Source organism: Mesoplodon densirostris, chromosome 9, assembly GCF_025265405.1.
Source record: "Mesoplodon densirostris isolate mMesDen1 chromosome 9, mMesDen1 primary haplotype, whole genome shotgun sequence".
Taxonomy (NCBI): domain Eukaryota; kingdom Metazoa; phylum Chordata; class Mammalia; order Artiodactyla; family Ziphiidae; genus Mesoplodon; species Mesoplodon densirostris.
In genome coordinates, this window is record NC_082669.1 from 33316347 (window position 1) to 33332029 (window position 15683).

Below are 15683 nucleotides of genomic sequence, written 5' to 3' on the forward strand. Positions count from 1 at the left end.
TACATAGTTTCCAGTTGAAAACTTTAAAATTATAACTATTTGTTATAGAGACAATTTGTGAATCAATATTTTGGTATTGTATACAGCAAAAAATAATATCTGGATAATTCATATTTTCACAGATTAAAAAAATTTCATACAAATAGTAAAATATGTTTTAGATTTTCAATGATAAGAACAGAACTACTCAAATTTTTAGTTTTCTATGTCTATACAGACATGATATTTAATAAATGTATTAGCTTGGTCATAAAGTTTACTGGTATCTATTTTGATATTCTGAATATAAATAACCAATTTGACTTGTATGCCATATGTTTCATTGTTATAGTACTGGCTTCTGATGGTAACTGATGTTATGTTAATGTTAGTTGGTTATAATTAAAAAATAAAACACATCTACAGGGTATTTTGACAGGTGAATGTAACTTATCATTGTCATGTTCAACAACAGTCTCTGTGTACAAATACAAGAAGAGTGGAAACAATTCTGCACTGGAAATCTGGCAAACTAAGCCCCCGCCCCAAACCTACTGTTTGTGGCAAAACTGTTTGGAATCTCACTGCCTCGGTTATTTGGAGAATCAGAGGGGTGTACAAGTGATTTCCTGAGGTTGCCAAGCTTTTCTGTTCTCTCTGCTGCCCTTTTTTTGGTTTGTATGCTCTTTGCCTGGAATTCTGCACCTCCCCCCCTTCCCACTTCACCTCCCATTTACCTGGCCACGGCCCACTTTCTCCATGAAGCTTTCCCTGACCAAACTTGTGTTAGTTTAGTAGCTCCTAATACCACCATAGCCCCCATGCCTATCATATTTCTCATCCTACTTAGTTTGTCTCCTGTGTTTGACATTATTCCTCACTAGAATGCAGATTTCCTGATGTGTCTTATTATATTCTTTTGTCACCAATATCTTGTAGAGTGTCTGGAATACAGAAAATGCTCAATAAGCATTTGTTGAATCAAAGAATGGCATAATGAGTTAATTAATACGTGAATAAATCTAAAACTTTTAGGGTTCAAATTTTAAAAAAACTATGAAATGCAATAAAAACAAAACCTCAGGATAAGATTCTGATTTTTCAAAAATGCTTCAGGGAGAAAATATCAAAAGAAAGCAAAAACTGTTGGCATTTATATGAATAGCAGAGTTCTTTGAGTTTTTGTTCCTCAAAAAGCCTATATTTAATAATTTTAATCCAGGAACGCAGGGACTCTATCTTCTTCTAGTATTTGTCGCCAATCGTTTCAGCCCCAAAAGACTGTGTCTACTCTCAACTACTTTGTAGGAAAGAAAACAAAACAATCATTTGACCTTGGCGATACAAAAACAAACCCATTGTAAATAATTCTAAGTTAAAATGCATAAGTAAAATACTTTTCTACACAACTCCTTTTCTTACAATACAAACTCCAGTTGAAGTTTTAGTGAAACATACTTAATTGCCTTAATATTTTATCAACCTTATCAAGAGCTTCGTTCATAGATGGTATTATTAATCGATTAGTTTTTACTCACCATGTTGTAAATACAGATTTTAATTGTTTAGTGAGAAAAACTCACAGTTTTTCATGCCCTTCTTATTTTCTTAAGTCTTGCTCAAGCATTTCTCCTATTTATGTTGTAAATGTCTACAAATCTGAATAATGTGAAACATATTCGTCTCATGGAAAAGACATGGCTAAAGATGGATTTAACTACCTCATTTTATAACTGAACTGTATCATTTTGTTAGAAAATCATTCTACTTTTGCACTATTTCACAGAGTGACTATGACATGCATAATTGCAAAGAGAAACAAAATGCACTTGGGAGGATGAGGCCATCCTCATGGTCCATAGGTTCCAACCTCCCAGTTCACACTCACGATCTGTGTAGGATGCTGAAAGAAACCAGGAAAAGCAGGTCCTTTTATCAGTTATGTAGTTGTTTGGACTTTCTGTTTGTTTTTGCTTTGGCAAATAGCTAGCATTAGCTATCAATGTCAAGAAGGTGGTTTCTGACATATGAAGGAAAAAAGAAAACTGTGTTCTGAATCTGTTCGTTTGCATTTGCTAGCATCCATGACAGTACTGTGAGTTTCCCTGGTGGCAAAACAGTGACATTGCTACCAGCATGGTCAAATCAGATTTCTAAGGGGGAGAATGTCAATGGGGAATTGAAGACGACATTTTTTTTCTTTTTTCTTCTTTTTTTGTTTGTTTTGAGGAAACCATAAGCAAGTATTCAAATAGCTCATTAGCAACTAGCAGTTAATGGCCAGAAGCAACAGTCAGCATGTGGATACTTGGCATTCTGCCAAATGAGAAAGCACAGCAGTCTTAACCTGGACAAGAAATTACAGATATTCTTTAGGCACAGGAACATGCTAAAGGAGTAAGTTTCTACACAGTTGGGATGAATTCAAGAAACGAGCCAGCACATTCACTTATGTTTATAGAGGTTGTGATTGTAAAGACATACATTTTACCTTCATTTCGATGATTTCATTTATTTTTCTAACATTTATGAAGTCCTATTTTGTGCCAGAACTATTCATTTGTAATTCTACCTTGAATATATAATTAATAAAATAGAAACATTTATTTGTAAAAAAAAGTTTTAGTGGTATTAAGAGCTTGAGATAATCACTTAAATTTTCCCTGCATGAATTCCGACTCCCTTTCATTCAATTGACATTGACCTTTAATTCACAGAATTTGTAATGAGGGGATATATTCACAAAGGTCTCATTGTTATGAATAAAAGTGCAGGAAGAAAATTTCAGCAGCTGTAAACTTTTGTAGTTTTATTTGCTGTAAAATGTAACCTAAGACATGAAAAGCGCAGAAAGAAAATTTTGGTGACCATGAAATACCTCATTCATGGTTATTTGTTGATATAAAATTCAGTAAGTCTTTAACTTGAAAGTATCCTAAAAATTCTAACAACAAAGCTACCACTTTCAAAAGCAAAGTGTAAAAAGGTACCTGACAAATCAGAGTGGTTTTCCCCCAAACACTAGTAACATGTACATTAGCATACCTTAGGTACTTTAGGTATGGTATGTATTAAATTACACCTAGAACTGGTAATAAAAATCTGGGTCAGAATGAAACATCTTAAAACAGTAGCAACAGAATTGAGCCGACAAAGTATCAAAGAAACCCCAAAGTTACTGAAGGTGTTATCAACTTAATAAAAAGAATACTGCAATATTATATCAAATGTAAACTGATGCAAAAAAGTCAGCTAATACTTTTCCTTCCTGACCAAAATGACATATGACATAAAGAAAATATTTCCTGAATTTTTATTTGGCCAGCCACCAAACCTAATAATTTTTAGTGGCAAGATAAGTCTTAAGTATCTTTCGCTGACTTGAAATGTACAGACAAGTAATGCAAGAATTCATTTTACTAAGTAATTCACTGTTTCAAAAAACTGTTTTTAAAACCCGATTTTAATGTCTTGCCTTCTTCAACCAGTTATCTAAGACCACTTTAAATGTAATATTAGTAATCACCGTAAAGGGAAAGTGTAGTTAAACATAGAAATAGTACCTGTGATAAGAATTTATACACCACCAAGGTAAATTCTGTTAATACAAAGTGACATTAAAAGAGCAAACCTAATTAATGTATGATTTCATTTTGATTGGCTTCTGAACATATAGAACATAGCTCAATAAAGAGATTGTTTTACTCCTTAAATCTTGTTTCACACAGAATCATTGCCAGTTACTAACATTTCCATTCTAAATTAGACTATAAATTTAATAAAAGTATTCATTAACCTGTCTTTCACCTAACAGATAATATTTATTCCTTACTTAGTTTTTCAGTAACCTTTTACTCCATGTGATCTTAAGTCAACAGAATTTAAGTTAAATAAAATGAAACTTGTATCTAAAGTTAAGATATTATAAGAAATTCTCAGATTTGTGAGCATGTTTTTTTCTTTGGGGGCCTTGTTAGTTTTATGAATATTACAAATTTGAGGGTTTTTTTTTTAATGATGAAAGTGAATCTTAATGTAAACAGGTATTAAAAGTTAAGTGTGACCTACAATTAAGAAAGAAACAAAGAAGCAGAAATGGTCTAAAGATGGTCATCTTTTTGCTGGAGTCCTGTCCTAACCCATCGGCAGAGAACATGTGCGATCATAAAATACCACATTAATGCATTCTTTTCCTGTCAGAGTAAGCTGCACCAAGCCTACCAAATTCCAACTCAGGTAGCTCCATTTTTTTCCAGTCCAAATTCCTGCTGCTTTTTCAATTGGGTGAATTATTTCTACTTCCTGTCTTTTAAAGAGTTGCTGGCTCACATAGGTTATCAGATTTCCATCTCAGTGGCTGCTGCATATCCACAGTAAGTGAATGATCTCTCAAAGGTACTCTGGGATGAAAGCTAGTGGATAAATGAGAAGAATTATATTTTTATTTCTTCTCTTTGCAGGGATTATTCTATAACTTTTGTGTTTAGCTTGGAGGGCTCTTATGATTTGATTTCTTTTCTGAATAAGTGAAACAGTCACCCAGATGGCAAGCACCTCACATTTTAGCAGAGTGTAATTTGATTTGGAAGTTCAATGAAATTCACTTGGAAATGTCCCTCCAGTAATATTTCCCCTCTTAAAAAATTTCAAATTCCTGGTTTCATGCAAAAACAAGCTCCAAGGAGGCTGAGTGGTGAGTGGCTAAAAAAAATTACTTTTAACCATTAAAAGAAATGTTCAAAATAAATGGTGTTCTCTTCCCATCTTCTTAGGATTTTACTAGAGAAGTAGCGTTTACTGTGTAATTTTTGACTTTCAATACCTTTTATAATATTCTTGTAAATACTATCCCCAAATTTATTTTTGGTTTGTTTGCTTAGGAAGCTCAGTGAGTATTTCATTCAGTCGATATTTATAGGAGGCCTTTTCCGTGCAATATATTGTATGGTAAAAGAAAGATGATAAGACACTCTCTTTCCTCCAGATATATTCAAATCTTAAATCTATGAAGTTACAAAAATCACTAAAAACATTAGAAAAAAATTGTATGAGTCTATCAAATGCATGTATTTTAATGCATATGCTGCCAATCTACCACAAATTTCTAACATTTATGAATCTGGCATTCTCCAAAAGTGGCATTCTTAAGGTTTTGATTCCTACTAAGTCCAAAGTGACTTAAGCAACTCAATTCCCATATTTATAATCTCCCCTTCTCATATTATGTTTACACCCACACATATATGAGTGAGTAGCGGAACTCAGGATATCATAGTATTTTCTTTAAAATCTTATATTCTTTAAAAATATCTCTTTATTCAAGCTCCTAAAGAACTAATCACTACGTGAATTCTCACCTTAAAGCACTTTCAAATTATGAAGCTGAAGTAAATCTAACCTTCCCTACTGTTTAGAGCTAACGTAAGATTTTTGTTCTACACATAAATATACGTATATATAAAGGCTCTATTTATTTGGATCTGAGTACCATTACTGCGACTGGGGACTGTGGGGACTGGGATGCAAGGCTCATCAGAATCAACTGTCTGGAATAAGTTCAAGGAACGTGTTGTCTTTAGAATATACAGGAACATCTGCATCAACTCTAAATCCAGAATAAGATATGTTGATTACTCATCAGTGGGGAGTTTTAAGTTTTACCCACTTATTTAGGATAGGAAATCTCTACATGTTATTTTACATGTTTTCATTTTCTGTAAACAGGATGACCTAATATTAGCAGATAACTCTAAGTGCTGCAAATGTAATAACAGAAGCTTGTGCATCTGTACCATATATCTATCAGAGCCTCTCAACACTGAGAAAACAGAATGATTCCTAACAGCACCTGTGTGAGGTGTCAGGGATTGCTCTCTTCAACTTTACACTTGGCAACTCAATCAGCTGTCTGTACCATAGCAGTGCTGGAGTATTTGATAAGGGTGTGCCATTTTCAATCCCAAACTGTATTAAAGAAAAAGTATTTTTCTGAGATTTAAGCGAGATTTTCAGGTATCTCGTCTAATTTAATTGAAATCCAATTGAAATCCAGATCAGACATGGCCAGCTTATTCTATTATTCCAACGTGGACATAGTTTGAGCCAGTCAACCTCTACAGCTTACATTTTAAATTAACAGGAATTTAAATAAATGACTTTGAAGTTCCAAACTGAGATGACTCTCTGCTGAATTCTACTGACACAGAGAAAGGCACCCAGAAGACAATATTAGACATTCCCTTAAAGTCACAGAGTAATTAATAAAGAATTAACATATGTTAAAATAGTTTAGTTTCTCTAGCTGCATTTTTATAAAAAAGTATTTATATAATTGCATTTTGTGAACAATAAAGGACAATACAAAATACTTTCTATCAGGTATTAAGGGACAGTTTGTGTTTTCTGGATGAGATGTCCATACTTCATAGCAGCTGCACTTATTTTAGAGTAAAATTGGCTCAGGTGAGCATGGCTTGAAATTTAATATCCATGCTCCCGGCACCAATAAATAGATATGACACAGCAATGTATATGAAGAAACAGCAAAGAATCTGCCTGAAGTTTCGAAATCAATATGACTACCACCTGATGTCTGCAGCCATGATAATTACCAATTAAAGTGGAGATGAATGAGGAGCTGGCATCAAAAGGGCATCTGCCCCTTCCTCTCTCAGATCTGTGCGATTCCAGGTGAAAAAGGGGATCCTTTAAAGAAAACCAGAAAAGCCATTATGTATTTGCCAACTTTAATAAGAATTTAATTTCTCAGAAAAAATACATTCAACCTTGATTATTTACAAAACAGGTATTGTAAATAGGGCACCAGTGAGAAACATCAAGTTATTTAGGAACAAACTGGATTTTATAAATAAACACGTGGGTTTTCAGGCCCATGTGGGTTTTCTCACTTCTCTCAAAAAGGATGCAGGTGCTGAAATGAAAGAAATTTGCTGTTTTTATCACTTGATCAGCCAGTATTAGTTATTCTGAGATGTGTCAGTTAAATATTCCAAATGAATGGAGACTTGCTGGAAAAAAAAAAAAAGTTAGTAAAAAGGAGACTCTGATAAACATGGAAATGGGCATTTATTCCACAAAGGCCATTATTGATTTTTTGAATAATCTCTAAAAGAAAATGATAAAATTTTCTACCAATAATTTGGAATATTTATTTCCAATCATTTTTATTCTTCATCGCATATTCTTTGCATAGACATCTAATATTTAATAATTTAGAGAATGATTACTGCATAAATAATTACTGGGATATTCATGTAGAAGTTGATACCATATCATGAACAATATTTCAGTATGGTTTCGCACAAATAAGATTTTGAAAATAAACATTTCCATGAAAAACTACTTTATTGGTTCCTATTGCAATCACATAACCACAGAACTTTTTCTGAATGTTCTCAGATTGCAAAATTCTCATTAATGGATATTTTTACAAGTAATCTCCATTAAGTGTGTTATAAATGGTTTCAGTTAAAAAAAAGTAGTCTGGAAAACTGACAATAAAAATCAATATAGAAAATTTTGTTGAAAAAAAAAAACCACTTTGCAATAGAATATTGTGAATACTGCCCACTGTGGCATTTATAAGTAGTCCCGCCCACCTGTGAAAATGAACCTGTAAACAATCCAAAGTCCTGAGGAACCTTTAAGGGTTGCATGCAGTTTTCTAGAACTTGATCTGGACTTTCCTAGACAGCCTATTTATTCCACATTATCTATGCCATCTTTTTCTTGCCATTCTTATCCAACACACATTCCTCTTTCTCTCTATGATACTCTAAAATCACGATTTTGATCCTGCCATTTCAAAACCTTTCTGGTAAGTGCAGAGTTCACCTGACTCCAGTCTTGTTCTTGGAACTGAACCATAGCCTAGAGAACAAATGTGGCCTCTGAATCCAGAGGTGCGGCTAAACTGATATTTTAAGCCAGAAAAAAAAAAGTTTATCTATTTATACACTTCACACGAATCAGTAGAGAGAAAGAATGCCAGTAAATAATTTGAAACATTTTTGTGTTCGCTTCCCACAGACAACAGATTTGCAATGACATGAAAACAAAATGTTTGTTGAAATGAGCTAGAATGACTGGTCTACCCAGCTAATACTTAAGCAGAAAGGGTTTCATCTAAATTTGCCAAACATATCCATAGTGTTATATGGAGGAGGAAATGATCAAGTCTATGAATGAAATACTTGTTTACCCCTTTAGTCACTGCCACTTTATAGAATATTTGGTAAAAATAGGTAGGGTATACATACTATACTTGCTCTAATACAGTCAAATGTCCAAATGTTTGCTCATAGAAAGCAGCTGAAGAAATATACTGAACTACTTTCTTAAATCAACACTTTTGGGGGCTTCCCTGGTGGCGCAGTGGTTGAGAGTCCGCCTGCCGATGCAGGGGACACGGGTTCGTGCCCCAGTCCGGGAAGATCCCACATGCCGCGGAGCGGCTAGGCCCGTGAGCCATGGCCGCTGAGCCTGCGTGTCCAGAGCCTGTGCTCCGCAACGGGAGAGGCCGCAACAGTGAGAGGCCCACATACCGCAAAAAAAAAAAAAAAAAAAAGACTTTTGATAGCTTCAACATTCTGTGATACTCAACTTTTTGTCTCTAATGATGGATGAAGTTGATTTATCTCACATATAATTAGAAACCGTAAACACTAAAATTGAAGCCTCAAGGGAAAAACAAGTATATTGCTTACTGATTCAAGGAATATAATATATTCATTTAAATTTAAACTGTCAAGTGGGTGAAACAGAAAATGCAAACTGTAAGAATGCTAAGATCAAGAGAATCTCAGATTTTGAAGAACCACAAAGTTAGATGAAGGAAATGAAGTTACAATTTCTTAGAAAAGTCACAGGTTTTTGTAAATATAAATCATGATCTAGGTTCCTAAGGCTACTACTGTTGATTTGTGAATTTCAGCATGTTTCTGAGATATCAAGTATCAGACAGAGCAGTGTCTTCAACTTTCAAGAGTAAATTGAATCAACTGGAAACTATATTCACAGAAGCCTATAACCCTAACATTTTGAGAACAAATAAGTGGAACCCAGGATGTATGAAGCACAACTCTGTGCAATATGTAAAATCTGAATCTGTAAAAGGATGAACTCTTTCATGAAACTTCAAATTTGACAACTGGATACTGAATACTAAGTACTTATATATTCTCAGAGATCTACGCCTCAAGTCCAGACTCAGATGTACCTTGACTGAACCCTTCCCACCTTTCTCCAGGAGACTTCAAATATCTCTCTCTCCTTAATTTGATTAATGGCTAAAACTGCCTCAACAAATAGTCTTTTGAAATAATGAACAGATTAAGCCTTTTTGCCTGCTTTTCACATCAGTATTAAAAATCCACATTTTTGAATAGCTTAAAGGATAGACATACCTATCATTTTAATTTTTTAAATGCATGTGTTCTCAACGTACACTTATACCAAATTATCACGATGTACACTTTAAATATCTTACAATTTTATTTTTCAATTAGAACTAGGTAAAGCTGGAAAAAATATGTGTATTCTGCAATTTGTAGGTTTTCAGCCCACTAATGATTAAAAAAAAGATAAACTATTAGAACATCCCTGCTTTAGACAAGCACCATTATCTTCATAAAAAGAAGAAAGGTCCAAATCTGTAGAGGATACATCATTTCATGCATACATAACCCTTGGTTAATAATACTGCAGAAATCAGATAATACCAAAATGCAGGACAATGTTAAGCTGGATTGTAAATGGTGCTATGTACTTCTTAAGTTTGAAGACTATACGCTATTTCTAACAAAATAATGAAGAGGTGCTTTGAACGCTTGAAAGTTCTATAACTTATATCTCATCACTTCACATAGTCTTCTTTGACCTCGTTCCCAAATCTGACTAGTTCTTTTTTGTTGTTGTTGTTGTTGTTGTTGCGGAACGCGGGCCTCTCACTGTTGTGGCCTCTCCCGTTGCGGACACACAGGCTCCGGACACACAGGCTCCAGACACACAGGCTCAGCAGCCATGGCTCACGGGCCCAGCCGCACTGCTGCATGTGGGATCTTCCCGGACCGGGGCACGAACTCGCGTCTCCTGCATTGGCAGGCGGACTCTCAACCACTGCGCCACCAGGGAAGCCCCTGACTAGTTCTTACATGAACATTTCCATTATTAAATTAAAATGTCACTACAAAGAACAGGAAGCTCTATATTTATTTTTATTAATCAGAACATACCTTCCTGCAGAAGTATAATATAGGTGCTGTCAATATTCCTTATTTAAATCACTGGATGCCTTAAAAACAGTAATACTGTCTCCCTGCTTTTTACTTTACTTCTGAATTACTAAGTTAAATGAAACTGTTAACAAAAATATGTTGCTTGGTTTTTAGTAAAGGCTATTAGGATGTTATGACTAAAATAACATTTGATAATAAAAGCCAGTAAATGGTTGACATTTTTTACGTGAGTGACTTGAGAGTCTAAGTATGGCTATGATTACACACACAATTTTACATTCCTATTATTTTGAACTCAGCCTCCTTTGCTGATACCAGGTATAGCTTTATCACAACTGTTCATTTGTCTGTGATAAATCAGTGAGTGGCCTCAATAAATTTTATCTGAGCACATTACGTGCAGTCAAAACCTTAACACATAATTACATGACACTTAGAGAAGTTAAACAAAAGAAGCAAGGCCAGAAAAAGTAAGAAGATAAAGTGATCTTACACCTAATCAATGTTTTATGACATGGTAAAAACAAAAGACCTGCCTATGGGGAAAGCTAATCAAACCTAAAAATGGTTTGCCTCTTTTTTTTAAAAAATTTATTTATTTTGGGCTTCACTGGGTCTTCGTTGCTGTGTGCGGGCTTCTCACCGAGGTAGCTTCTCTTTGCTGCAGAGCACCGGCTCTAGGTGCACGGGCTTCAGTAGTTGCGGCTCGCGGACTCAGTTGCTCCACGGCATGTGGGATCTTCCCGGACCAGGGCTTGAACCCATGTCCCCTGCATTGGCAGGTGGATTCTTAACCGCTGTGCCACCAGGGAAGCCCAAGTTTGGCTCTTTTACGAATGTACTCAAAACTCCTCTTTTTAACCCATCAATCTTTGTTGATAGCAAGTATGAGATTTCCACTGAACAAATCATGAAAGGTGAACAAGGTCAGAAAGGCAACTTCTATTGGAGATAAGATGACTACTAAGACCATATTTCTGATCTAACTTTATTGCTTCTCTAAAACCTTTCTACCATGACTTTTGAAATCCTTATTTCATGGTAAGTGAATCCCTAAAACCACACTCAATTTACAACATACTTCAATACCTCCTTGCCTTAATTGAGTCATAGCTCCCATACTAGGCATAGTTATGGAGCCTCAAAATGTTCATGTCCTAATGCCTGGAACCTATGAATATCTCACTTTGCATAGCAAAACGGACTTTTCAGACGTGATTAAGTTAAGGACATTCAGATGGGGATATTACCCTGAATTATCCAGCTGAGCCCAAGGTAATCACACGAGTCCTAAAAATAGTCAGAGAAGATGTGAGGATGACAGCCAAGAACCAACCAAAGCAATGCAGTGTGGGGAAGACTAGACCCGCCATTCACTGCTGGCTCTGACAATGGAAGAATGGGGCCATAAGCCAAGGAATGTGGGTGGTTCTCTAGAAGCTGGAAAAAAGAATGACATGGATTCTTTCCCCAGATCTTCTGGAAGGAATGCATCCCTACTGACATCTTGATTTTATTCCAGTGAGAATCATTTTAGACTTCTCATCTACAGAATTATTAGATAAAACATTTGTTTCATTCTAAGCCACTAAATTGATGGTAATTTGTTACAGCAGCCTTAAAAAATGAATGCAGATCCTATGAGGATATTGTTCCACACTGCTTCTCACACTTCCAGCTCTTTTACATGATTAATCATAAAATTATAAATATTTTTGACCCAATAACAAACCTCCAGAGTTGAGACCCTTTTATTTTTTTCAAAATACAAAGGTCCCTTCCCATCTTCTCCCCCTTAGTCAGCCTTCACTTTGCCCCTTATTCTCTTATCCACATGTCTACCTTTGCCATTTCTAAACCTAGGATAGTGATGATGCTAAAGCAAACCATTAAAAAATATAAAGCAATCACTAACAACCAGTGGTTTTTAGCTCAGCCCTCAAAATTTCCAAGGAATATATGTTTCCCTGGTTACGTCCTTTTATAACTCTTTTGAGCAGCTGTGTGCTCAAACACCCTAACTCATGATCTCTCTTGCCATTCAGTAGGCAGCCTCACACCTTACGTTTGATGGAGAAAATCAGTTTCCATTATTTATGTAATTATTCAGAAAAAAAAAATCAGTTTCCACTTGTCAGGCCCTGGCCCAGGAACAGGAAACACAGTAGCAAACAAAACTCCAAGCCTTATCACTCTACTATTCTCATAAAATTACCCCCAATAGATTTTTTTTTTTACTGTATCTATCTGCAATACTCAACGCTGTTGCCTGCACCATGGCACTTATTTAATTCACTCCTTTACCATTTATCACCTTAATTTTAACCAGCCTCCTGAGCAGTCTCCCCAGCCACTAATTCTTTACTCTGCTGCCAAAGACTTCTTTCTGAAATGTGAATTTCCTCTTCTCACCTCCCTTCTTAAAATCTTTCACTGACTTCCCATAGACTCCAGAAAACAAAGTCTAAAGTCCTTAGGGTATTTACATAAGGGACTTTATACATAAATACTTCATCTCTAAAATGCTGCTCTTACAGTTTGAGTACCAACCATTCTGACTGCTTGTAGATTTTTTAATCTTTCTTGGACTTATTAATGTGTTTAGGATAATAATGCCCACACAGTATTAAAAATTCAGCACAGACCTTATCACCTCCAGGAATCCTGATCTGACCCATCTGTCTGCCCTAATATGGATTCTGGGTCCTCCTGAAGCATCATATAAATCCCCCTTTTACATCATTTACTCCTCTGTATTATAACTGTCTGTTTGACTCAATTCCCTACTGGTTTGTGAGGCTTCCTTGAGGAAACTGCCTATGTCACATTTATCTTTGATCCCCTGTATCAAATAAAATACCTGATATATAATAAATGCACAGCTGTTTTTATTGTTTGAATAAATAGTTTTATCTCCTTTGTTGTGTGATCTTTGCCTACTTTCTCACAGATCTAAAACAACTCACAAAACAGAGCTGTGGATAGGTATGTTGATTTAAAACTATACAACATGTACAAGTTATTATGCTATTCTTTGTTGTACATGCTTTCCTGGGGCTACCCATATAGCAATATCACAGTTCTATTTTATATATATATATATATATATATATATATATATTTTTTTTTTTTTTTTTTTTTTTGCGGTACGCGGGCCTCCCACTGCTGTGGCCTCTCCCGTTGCAGAGGCTCCGGATGTGCAGCGGCCATGGCTCACGGGCCCAGCTGCTCCGCGGCATGCGGGATCCTCCCGGACCGGGGCACGAACCCACATCCCCTGCATCAGCAGGCGGACTCTCAACCACTGCGCCACCAGGGAAGCCCTATTTTTTCTATATTTTGGTTGCCATTGGCTTTAGTAACAACTAAAGGAAAAATAAATGTGTTCTTAATTTCCCCAGCTATTTACTGAAGATAATATATTTGCATAGACACTGACAATTTATGATGAACTCTTGCGAGGCTTGATATATTAAAGGTTAGGATGAATAGAACACAATATCACATAGCAGTCGCTAAAAATAAAATCAAGTACTGAAGAATTATAGAGATGACTTATTTTATCCCCAAAGACCTTATTAATGACAGCATGTAATTTGAAGTAATATGGAGGTGTGACATGGACGTACACTTATTTGTTAGTTAAGGCTTCCCTTTCCTGCATGACCTTTTCTTTTCTTTTTTTTTTTTTTTTAATGAGGAAAAGGTATTCTCTTGATACTGTTGTCTATTGTCAGGAAATTTCAAAACTGAATGGGCAATAAAGACTGAGTTCTTAATTTTTATCAAACAACCAACTTGACACTAGTTTTTAACATACTAACTGGTCTTTTGTGCCATGATTTTAAAGCAGAGGCTTTCTTTGTCTTGTTAAGCTGCATATGACAAAAAAAAAAAACACTGATCCAAGTCATCTTAATTCCTCAGGATTGAATATGTTATTTTTGCAACTTTATACAGCTGAGATGTAGAAATTTTAAAGGAAGAAAATTTACCATACACAGAATAGTATTGATATTATGATAGAAAACAGGCAAATTCCAAACTTTTATTGCTTTGTTTTGCATAGGTCAATATAACTTCAAAATTAACTACAAATTTAAGAATGAAGTTTTTCACATTATTTGGAGAGTTCACTGTGGTCTTAAATGCAGTGTTTAATTTAGTGCACAATCTGATAAAATACTAAAAAAGCAAGTAATATAATTTTCTTCCATGAAGTAGAATTCAGCAACCAAACCAACCAGAAAACTTGAGTCATAATGACCTTGTCAATGACCCCAAAGCAATCGAGTTTATGGTTCAAGTAATGTGTAATGCTGGTGTTTAACCCTTTTGAGAATGTTGGTCACTACTTAGACTGGTTTTCCATTATCTGTGTTTTAACAGCTGGAATTTCTGCCTGAGTAATGTGGCTTAAATTTACAAGACATCGCTAGTATTAACAATGTGGGCTGCACTTTTTGTTTCAGTGTGACACAGAGAAGTTTTTCAATAGATCCTCATGTGGTTGAGAAAAAGCAGGACATCTAGCTCACAAATGTGAGGAGATGCATATGCTCTTCAGAAAAACGTTTGTAAAGAATAAATGGTACATCTTCCCAGAAGAATTTTCCCATTTAGGTCTTGAGGAGAGCCCTCAAAACCCAGGAAGCCTGCTGTAAGCTACTGTCAATAGGCATGAGTTGCTGCATATCAGGTGTTAAACGTGATGCCAATTAAATGAAATGAACTTCCCATTAATAAATCAGCTTTGTGAACTAATACTATTCTTGCCCTCAGCACCACTGAGATATTCTGAAAGATGTCAAAAGTAAATGGGAACATTATAAATACAACAAGATAAAACAAGTAATCACTTATTTTATTAGCTATTTCTAATAGGAAAAAAGTAAAATACACAGGCTCACAGCCCTGTATCTATCAACAAAGGTGGTTTGGGTACAAAAATGCCTAGAATAAATAACCATAATATGCACTTTAATTCTTCACACAAAAAAAACAGCTATTCAATTGTCTGTATCACAAATTAATTTTGAATGTGATTCATTGTAATCATTTATTTTTTCCCTTTCTTCTGCCAAGCAATAAAATCATTTATTAAAGAAGATGTGAAACATTTCCCAAAGGCTAAATAAACAAAGTGGAAAAAATGCAAAAAGGGAGTGAAGTTGTAAGTAAATGTTTTGACTTTAAGGCTAATAGTTTTGCATTTTAATTGCTTTTTTCTTTTTTTACATTTTTTTCCCAAAAATGATACATTATATTTGTATAATACTTTAAAATTTAGGAAGTATTCTTGCATATGTTATTTTGTTTCATCCTCAAAATAAGTCTGTAAAGTAAGACAGGGTCAAGAATATTGTTCACAATATTACTTTCTCTTTATAGGTGAGGAATCACAGGCAGAATGAGGGTTTGCTAGTCTCAAAGAGTGTCTTCTAGTTC

At 35.1% G+C, this 15683-nt stretch overlaps 1 protein-coding gene across 1 annotated transcript in view; it reads right to left on the bottom strand.

Annotated features, from left to right (window-relative positions):
- Positions 1–15683, bottom strand: part of SEMA3E (semaphorin 3E) — a 271091-nt gene that overhangs the window by 40550 nt on the left and 214858 nt on the right. Inside the window, exon 5 of the mRNA XM_060108350.1 lies at positions 6591–6684. Coding sequence (XP_059964333.1) covers positions 6591–6684 — 94 coding nt within the window. The remainder of the gene's footprint in view (positions 1–6590; positions 6685–15683) is intronic.